The sequence below is a fragment of the Phascolarctos cinereus genome, unplaced genomic scaffold (assembly GCF_003287225.1).
Source record: "Phascolarctos cinereus isolate Bilbo 61053 unplaced genomic scaffold, phaCin_HiC Scaffold_4;HRSCAF=312, whole genome shotgun sequence".
Lineage (NCBI taxonomy): Eukaryota > Metazoa > Chordata > Mammalia > Diprotodontia > Phascolarctidae > Phascolarctos > Phascolarctos cinereus.
This window is the reverse complement of record NW_027555847.1, coordinates 88,005,805-88,015,625: the sequence shown is the minus strand read 5'-3', so window position 1 is coordinate 88,015,625 and position 9,821 is coordinate 88,005,805. Positions and strand designations below refer to the sequence as shown.

Genomic DNA, 9,821 nt, shown 5'->3' with positions numbered 1-9,821 from the left:
ATGAAGGGAGAGGAGACATAGTAAGAGATGTCTTGGGTATGAAAAACGAAAGGCCTCAATAAAACATTTAAAGCATTAGATAGGTCAGACTAGATGACCAAAAGAGATCCTTCAAATCTAAAATCTCATTATCTAAGAAATATAACATATCCTTGATATATGTTTCTAGATACAATCTGCTTAGGAAAGTTACCTAAAAAACAGGCCCCCTGTATCTAAAATATGGAGATGACTTGGTATTTCACTTTGTGATAATTGAGGAGGTTGAAAAAAGGAAGTCATCTGTTGGAGGAGAAGTTGTGAAAGAGGCAGGCAGCTTTAACTTCTCAAAAAAAAGCAACCTGGCTGAAAGAATTTCTTTTCTTTTCTTTTGAAATAAATCTTGTTGCTATCTTTTGTTTTTACATAGCCTAAATTTCTCCTTATATACTGCTCCTTTATTCCCCCAGACAGCCATTCCACACAACAAAGAATTTTTTAGAAAAGATAAAGGGGAGGCGGGGAGAAAGCAAAATCAATCAATAAGTTGAAAAAAAAATCTGTCAATATATACCATATTCCATACCCATGGACCACACCCTCCATCTCTCCAAAGGAATTGTGGGACATGTCCTCCTATATCTCTTTCTTGGGCCAAGCTTGTTATTTGTTTTTTTTTAAAGTAATATTTTATTTCCACCTATTACATGTAAAAACAATTTTTAACATTTTAAAAAAAGTTTTGAATTCCAAATTTTATCCCAGCTGAAAGAATTTCTAAAATGATAGCTTTCAAATCCTGTCTGAAGATACTATTGGGTCCCCACAAAGACAGGCTGAATATCCAAAGATGGAGTTACTGACACCATCGGGGCTGGTAAATGGCAAAACAGTACAGAGGACCCTAGCTGTTAAGGTCACTTAGCAGCTGAGTAGCAGTTCTGTCTTGGCTACTTCTCTTAGGCCCCAAAATTGCAATATTGTGTCTGTAAGACTGCTCTGATGCCTTTCCTAAAACAAACTTTCTTAGTTGTTAGCACATCTCATCCCCAGAAATGACTTTGTTTATGTTGTGTGTGTGTGTGTGTGTGTGTGTGTGTGTGTGTGTGTGTGTGTGTGTGTGTGTGTGTGTGTGAGTGTTGCGGTTTAGGGGCTCTGGGAACTCCAAAATTCAAGGGCAAAAAACATGGGTCCTGCCTTGAAAGAATTCAACTCAAGCCTTCTTTCAGTCAGACAAGGTTTTATTAAAATATGGTTGAGGTAGGCCAGATTTTAAGAATCTGAGCATTTGTGAAGCCAAAATAACCAGGCTAGACTCTTAAGAAGTCTGAGCATTTGATAGGGGCAAGATGGACACTTATATAAAGTGGTTAAAGAAGTGGGGTGACTGGGAGGTAATTAAGGAGTGGTGGTCTAGGGTGGGGCCAGGTGTAATGAGAACCACAATGAAAGGGCAGTTAAAAGGATTAACTGGGAAGGGCCAGGTGCCCCAGGCAAATGCCAGGGACCTGGGCCACTGAGAAAGTCCAGGGGAAGTTCAGAGGGGAAAGAATTTCCAGGGCCCATACCTCCTCAGCTGCATGGTACAATTGGGGAAGGAGTGCTGGAGTTGACATTGGAGAGCCTTGTTTCAAATCCTACTTGTTCCATTTACTACATGTATGACCACGGACATGTCACTTAACCTGAGGATTCATAGGTTTCTCATCTATAAAATAAGGTTAGTGGACTAGACAGATGACCTCCAATGTCCCTTCAAGCTGTAAATATATGATCCTATGATCTATATACATCCCCCTCCCACCCACACTCACTCCAAAAGAAGGATGTAAAGTCCTTGAAATTAGTGACTGTCATTTTTGTCTTTGGACCTATAAGTATTTAGCATATATGGATGATTTAATAAATGCTCATTTAATTGAATTGGATTGAGCCTTTTTGACTTCCCCTTACAATTCTGGAAGGTAGGGCAGGATAAATCAAGGGAGGACATTTCAGAAATTATAGATTCAGAACTGGAAGGGATCTGGTTCAACTCCTTCATTTTAGAAAGGCTGAAAGTGAGGAAAGGACGAAACAGAGAAGTTCTGTGACTTCCCAGAGATCACAAAGCATGTAAGTGGCACAGCTGGAATTTCAACTTAAGTCTCCAGATGCCAAATCCTCAGTTTCCCCCTCCCCCACCTTGCCCATCCTTAAATGCCTAAGGGTTGTGGTTAGACATTTAGAAGGTCAGAGAAATGACCCTTGTAAAAGGGGAGGAGGCTTCTTTTAAAATATACTTGAGGATTAACCATCAGATGTCAATTATTTATTATTCAATTGAAAGCCCTGGGGCCAGAGGGAATAAATGCTGGAGGAAGAGGGAGAAAGCTTAGGAATCCAGACTCAGGAAAGCTCAGGCCAGCTCCAGTAGGTACCTTTTCCTTTTAATTGTTAATTTGAGATGACTCAAATTAATGAGGGGGGATGGGAGAGCAGACATAGGGCAAAGAATCTTATGGGGAGGGGGATGGTTATGAGATTCTTAGAGAGAAAGGGTAACCAAGCAAATATTGTTCTGAGGCTCCCAGGAGGTGGGAATAGAGAAGAGTTTTAAAGGGGAAGAAATATGAGGATGAAGGTTATTCTAGGAGAAGAGCCAACTTTTTTAATAGATTCATTGGATGTCAGAACTGAGACCGAAGACCTGAAATACTGTGCAGATCTCCTGACTTGCTTGGGGTCAATTAATCAATCACTTATTAAGTGTTCACTTTATGCCAGGCATTGTGCTAAGCCTGAGGATACAAAGAAAAAGCAAAAACAATCCCTGCCCATATTTTTTTAATATATAAATTTATTTATTTTCAGTAATATTTACTTCCACAAGATTTTGAGTTCCAAATTTTCACCCCATCTCACCCCTCCCCCCACCCCAAGATGGCATGCATTCTGAAGATCCCTTCCCCTAGTCTGTCCTCTCTTCTATCTCTTCCCCCCTTCTCTTATCTCCTTCCCCTTCTATTTTCCTGTAGCCTGCCCATATTTTAATGGGGAAGACTAGATGTACATACATTGGTGTATACATGACACATACTTCGTAGATAGAAAGTAACTGTATGTATGGCACCAGTTTGCCCTAGGTTTCAAAGGCAGCCCAGGGTCTATGAGGCAGTGGCGAAGAGGAAGACCATTCCAGGCATAGGGACTTCTGGTGCCTGGGTCAGGAGATGGAGTGTCATGTGTGAGGAATAAAGAGGAAATGAGAACAAAAAGAGAGAGCAGGAAGGCTCGGTGTAGTGGAAAGAGACTTCAGGGATCCAGGTGCTCATCTCCATTCTAGTTCCATTAATTCACTGGGCCCCTTGGTCAGTTTACCTCCCCTCTGGGGGTTTTATTATCTTGCTCTATAAAATGATAAAGTTGAACTAGATTAGTTCTAAAGCCTAAGATCTCTCCCAACTGTGATATTCTATGATTCAATGGAGAGGTATGTATTGTTGCTTCTTCCTACACCAGAATATATTATTCAGTGTTTAGTTTGTATTTACTCACCTGTGTATCTGCTACTGAAGAGAAGCTCCTTGTGGGCAAAGACTCTTGTCATATTTTTTCTCTATCAGCCCAGCTCCTAACTCAATGCTTGGCACACAGTAGGCATTTCAACAAATGCTTGTTGGCCAGAATACTCACTTCAGGAGTCCTGGGGAAAAGTATAGGGTGGGTTAAGGTCTAGGACAGAGGTGTCATAAAGTATGGCTGCAGATACTGTTTAGTAGCCTCTTTTCTTTTTTTTGTGAGGCAGTTGGGGTTAAGTGACTTGCCCAGAGGCACACAGCTAGTGTTATGTGTCTGAGGCCAAATTTGAACTCAGGTTCTCCTAACTCCAGGGCTGTAGCCTCTTTTCTATTTGAATCTGACACCTCTGGTCTAAGAAAATCAACTAAATGACCGTGTGGCCAGAGAGGCCTTTGAGCTGCCTTCTTTGTTTCTGCATTGGAGGGGTACATATTCCAAGATAAAATCCTAAACAAATTCCTCAAGCTTGCCAGCTCCAAGGTGGAAAGCAAAGAACAACTGGACTGAGCTCAGTTGAAGCAGGAGAGGTTTTTATAGATACAAGTTTACCACACAAAAGACACAGCATCAATTTTAAAGGATGGGGGAAGAAAAATGCTGTATCTTAGAACTCCTAAGTTTCTTTGCAGATTTGCTTGGAAGCTTCTAGGTCCACAGAGGACAAACATCCTCCTGTGTGAACACCTGTAAGGCCAGGCACATTTCCTGACACGTAAGAACTTAACTGGTAGTTTTGCTTTAGGACTCCAGCCTCCAAAGTGGAGTGGGGGGTGTTACAAGGAAAGCACTCAGTAAACCTTAAATTGTGAATCATTATGCTTACATACTTGTTATATCTCCCTGACTAGAGAGCCGGAACAGAAATTTATTGTCTGTGCCTCACTATATATGGCAGGTGATAAATGGGCTTGCTGGTTGAACTCTTCCAAAGCAAGTTGTCTCTGGCCCAGTGGTTAAGAAAGAAAAGGGCAGCACTAAAAATCTATTCTGCACGTAGAAAAGTAATCTTTTGGCTCTCTAAAAAGGCTATCTAAGGCTAACAGGAGTTTACTGCTATACTTAGCAGCAGCCAGTTAGAAAGATTGTATTATCACTTTTATCACAAGCCTACACCCTCTGCCAGGGAGTTGACCTTTTCTGAATGTAAAAATAGGTGGCAGGGGTCAGAGCTGTTTGGGGGAATATCACGAAAAGAAAAAGGGCTAATTACACTTATTTCATCTACCACCACCTCCAACCAGGGCTCCCCAAGGCCGTTGCCTTGGTCTATAGAGGGGGAACAGAATATCCCAGACTGATGGACTGTTTGATCATGTGCTCTATAGAGAGCCTGTCAGACTCAGAATGGAAGTGGCAGAGAAGTATGGTATTTAATTATACATGATGTGCCAGGACAAGAATTCTTGGTTCTTATTAAGAAAGGCCATGACTGGCTGAACAAAACAGAGTCTGTGATCTGAATGGAAGGAGGCAGAAGAGAGGCCAGTGTGGCAGTGATGATGATATAGTGGCATCAACAGATGTGAGTTGGAACATGGCCTGGCCACTTACTAGCCAAATGGCCTTGGGCAAATAAATTCTCTTCCACCTATAAGATGGAGGGGATGGTCTAGAGGATCTTTTAAGGCCTCAGTCTCTCATCTCAGCAAAGAGACGACATGAAAAGGGCTCAGGAAAGGAAGGGAAGTCAAAGGCCAAATCTGATAAATGAAAGACATACTCAGTTTTCTTTCTAGAACTTTATTAGAATGGACAGGCACTTGAGCTATCCAGAGAAATAGCGAGGCGGGCCACTAGAGTCTCATGGAAATTTTACAAGCAACATCAAGCGTTCTTTCTCCAAAAAGGTTTAAAAAGAACACTATCATAGATAAAACTCACATGGACCATTAGCACCCTTCTGCCAAACTCCAGATAGCCCACTTCAGAGGAGAAAGTTGGGAATCCTCTGAGCAACAGCTGCATCTTCTTAGACACAGGGCCTTATTATGCCTTTTTGGGCACCTTAGCCAGGAGCTCCTCGATATCTTTTTCAATCTTGATAGTTTCAAATCCTTGCTGTATCTCTTCACAGGCACGCCATCTGGACCCACCAAGAACTTCTCAAAGTTCCAGGAGATGTCATTCCTGCACACTGGAGACCAGATGATGGACTTTGGGTCGGCCATTAGAGAGATGGCATCATCACTCGGGACTGGCAGTGCCTCCCGCAGGAAGGCAAAGAGAGGGTGAGCTTTCTCCCCATTCACCTCACACTTCTCAAACAGCATGAAGTTAGGTTCAAACCCATTGCCCGGTCGGACGAATTTCAAGGAATTCAGGATCTCCTCATTCTTGCCATTCTCCTGGTAAATCAGACATCAAAATTATATTATGCAGAGAGGCTAAAAACTCAGCCCAGGGTACTCTGGGCCTCCATTTGGGGGAAGCCTTTATAAGGCAGAACAATGAAGGATTTTTTTTCCCTGATGAGTCATAATGGTCCTTTCCTGGCAGAAGCCTGATATTGCAAAATCCAAGTTAGAACGCCTGCCCCCCCTAAGAAAAAAATCTAAGACATCCTTATTCTTAGCTCACAGCTTCAAGAAAGTCCCCAGAGGCCATTTTCAGAAAAGAGTGACTCAGGAAGGTAAGTTGTTTGCCTGTTAATTTCCCTTTATATACTCTATTCCAGACAAACAAGCCTGGCATCTTCATTCTCCCCATTCTGAGCTTTGACTCAGGCCACTCCCTACCCCACCCCCAAATTTCCATCTGTTGATGTTCATTCAAGGCCTCAATAGGGGTAAGAACTTTTCCATAACCGCTCCCCCACCCCAGTCTCTCTTCCAATTGGAATCATTGGTCCTGTATTCTCCTAGTTAAAAATGTATTTGTTCATCATCTTTCCCAACTCTTTTCCCCTACATTGTAAATTTCTTGAGCATAGGGTCTGGGTTATAAATATTTTTTGCATATTCACCCAAAAGAGTACAAGGCTTTGCATATTGGAAATGCTAAATAACTATTTGCTGAACTAGCTTTAGAATAGAAGGCCCAGGCCTAGGCCTGCCAGGGTCCCTCCCACCTTCAAAGGATTGGCCTCATCCCACTCATCCTTTAGCATCACTACCTAGACTTCCAGATCCCTTCCAATGAGTACCTTCTCCCTCAGACCTTAGGCAACACTTTGTTTTGTGACTTTTTAACAGACTCCAGTGTTACTGTGTCGTAGTTATCTACATTTTAAGTTGGTGCCAGACTCCCCTATGAGGGAGGGGCTAACTCTTATCTAACCTTGCATTTCCCCAAGCACTTCACTCTATACAGTGGGATACTGGTTGAGGTGAATACACCCAAATACCTCTGTGGAAGGCACCTCCCTTTACCCTACCATGGGAGTGGGGGTTGGGGTAGAAAGCTTTTGGCCCTCCCTCCAGCTGCCAGCATTTCCTGCCTGCTTTAGTGAAATTTAGAGGATGACGAAATCAAGCAATATGCATTAATACTGTTAAGCCTGCTGTGTTCTGGTTCTGCCATCGACGATGGGGATGGGGAGCAGCGGAGAGAGAAACAAATTAGATTCGTATGTGGAGCTCAGTCTAAGAAGGCTGGCGGGTGACCTTAGGCAAATCACTTAATCTTTGGGGGCTTCAGTTTTCCCATCTGTAAAATGGGGATGATATTTTCACTACCCATCTCACGGGAGTTGAGGAAAATACTTTGTCAGCCTTCAAGTTGTTAGAAAAGCCTGAGCTATGGCACGGAAGCTATCGAGAAAGACGGGGCACAGGAAGGCTGTTCGAAGGGGTTTTTTTTCGTTTCTTTCTGTTTTGTTTTTGGTAAAATTTGCATCCGTCTCAAATTCCCTTTTCCCAGGATAGAGGAGTTCGCTGGGGCACAAGAACTACAGACGATGTTTATATCGCCTTTCAGGTTTATAGAGAATTTACACAGATTTGTTACCTCATTTGATCTTTGCAAGGTGTAAAGTACACATTACAACAGGTATCTCCATCTCCATTTTACAGGCGAGTTAACTAAAGGCTCCCGGAGGCTGGGACTTGTTGGGGGGGGGGGAAGAGGAAGCATCGGGTCCCAGGTGGCTGGCTGGCCACTTAATAGTGTAAGCCCATGCTCCTAGCAACTTCCTTTCCCTCCCTGGGCCTCTCTGGCCAAGAAAGGGCTAAGGGCGAACTGACTCGAGGGGCCATCCTGCGCCCCCTGCTAGGGTGCCCTGCTCACCTGGTGGCCAAACTGATTGCAAGGAAAGCCGAGCACCACGAGTCCGCGAGCCCTGTGGCGCTGCTGCAGCTCGTTCATCTGCGTGTAGTCGCGGACTGTAGTGCCTCAAAGAGACGCCACATTCTCGATGAGCAGAACCTTGTCCCGCAGAGAGGCCAGGCTCACTAGCTCCCCGCTGCCCAGCAGGCGAGCTGAGAACTCGTGCACGGAGCGCGGGAGGGACATGCTGGGACCGGTCGGGAGGCAGCTACTAGTACAGAGCAGGAGAGATGGGAAGGCCGAACCTCTGGAAACAGCGGTCTGCTGGAGCCTCCGCTGCCGCGCCTTTTAAAGAGTCCGCAGGAAAGCTATGACGTAGGGCGGAAGCCTGGGCCCCCGCCCCAGCCCCAGCCTCAGGGGGGAGGGGTAGTCCATCAAATATCCAGTCACCAGGTGGGGGAAGGGCCCCCGGATTTGCCTTTTCTATCCCAGCTACTAGGTTGACCTTTGTGGCTCTCCTTGGAACTCCAGCTCCAGCCTCCCAGAAGCAGGGAAGACGAAAAAGAGGGACTTCATCCTAGGCTCACCCGTTAAACTATTAGAGCTGGAAGGAACAGCAGCAATCATCTGGGCCAACTCCTCCTCCTCCACCACCACCACCACTTCGTTCCATTTTATGGAGGGGGTAAACTGAGGCCCAGGGAGAGGAAGAGACTTAACTAAGGTCACACAGAATGTTAATGGGAAGAGTCCTCAGAGGCCATCAAGCCCACTAGACATCGACAGCCCATTACAAACCTGGATAGACCTGTTAGGAACTTTTATAATATGCCTAAATCTGTCTGGCTGCAACTCCCACTCCCATCCATTGCTCCTAGGTCTGCTCTGTAGGGCTAATAATAATAGCTAACATTTATGTAACACTGTGTGCCAGGTGCTTAAATATTTTTTCATTTAATCCTCACAACAACTCGGAGAGGTAGGGACTACTATTATCTCCATTTTACAGATGAGGAAACTGAGGTAAATAGAGGTCAAGCGACTTCCCCAGAGTCACACAGCTAGTGTCTGAGACCAGATTTGAATTCAGGCTTTTCTGACTCCAGATCCAGGGTTCTATCCACTGTAAAACCTCTCTGACTCACTTGCTAAAAAGAACAAGTCTTATTACTACCACTAAAAGGCCATGCATGAAGCAGTTTGGCATAGTGGAAAATGCCATTACCTTGGAGTCCCAAGACTTCACTTCCAATCCTAGCTCTTCCATTTTCTTAACCTGGGTACCCTTGAACACTTAATCTCTCTGGTCCTTGGTTTGCTCATTGTAAAATAAAGGAGTCGGACTAGATGACCCCCCCAGGTCCCTTCTAGCTCTACCTTCCTACAAAAGCAGAGACAGTCTTCTGGTTCCCAGCGTTCTTGTCTATTTGACCCCATGCTACCTCTATACCAGGATCCTGGAACAGAAGACTAAGTGCTGGATCCATCTGTGAGACCAGAAGGAAGTTTCTAGTGTTTACTGGTTGTGCAGTCTTGAATGACATTGCCCTTCTGTTTTAGTTTCTGAATGGTAATAATGATGACTTTTTAGTTTGTTCCATATCCTTTGTTTTGAAGCCTCTCTAATTTTCCATTATAATAATTTCTCTCAATCAACAAGCATTTATTAAATGCCTAGTATGTGCCAAGCACCAGGTATACAAATAAAGACTAAAGCAATCCCTACTCTTAAGCAGTTTGTTTTACCTGGGGAGCCGTGCACGTGGTGTGTGTGTGTGTGTGTGTGTGTGTGTGTGTGTTAGAGACAGAGTGAGAAATAGAGTTTAAGGCAGTGTGAAGGTCATGGGACCAAGTATTCATTCGTGTCAGCTTTAAGTAGAGTCAGGTGTGTGCAGGGAACTCACTTGTCATTAATTCTCCTAAACAGGGCCACTCCAGATTAACCTAACCACAGATCTTCAGCAGGCAGGCTGACACAGACAACAGTACCATTGCAAAAAAGGCTGATGTTCTAACAGGTCAATGCCTCACAAAGCTCAGATGCTCAATTGTGTTGGGCAGATGCAGCAACTAAAGGA

At 44.2% G+C, this 9,821-nt stretch overlaps 1 protein-coding gene and 1 long non-coding RNA gene across 2 annotated transcripts; one reads left to right on the top strand and one right to left on the bottom strand.

The window, feature by feature from the left end:
• Nucleotides 1–5,426: 5,426 nt before the first annotated feature.
• GPX1 (glutathione peroxidase 1) lies at nucleotides 5,427–8,099 on the bottom strand. Its single transcript, XM_020998955.2, is given in 3 exon segments — nucleotides 5,427–5,594; nucleotides 5,597–5,885; nucleotides 7,765–8,099. Coding segments are annotated over 3 exon segments (582 nt in total). The 5' UTR covers nucleotides 7,990–8,099; the 3' UTR covers nucleotides 5,427–5,526.
• LOC144456773 (uncharacterized) lies at nucleotides 5,984–9,468 on the top strand. Its single transcript, XR_013485870.1, has 2 exons — nucleotides 5,984–6,169; nucleotides 8,243–9,468. It is a non-coding gene; the product is annotated as an uncharacterized LOC144456773 (long non-coding RNA).
• Nucleotides 9,469–9,821: the final 353 nt, after the last annotated feature.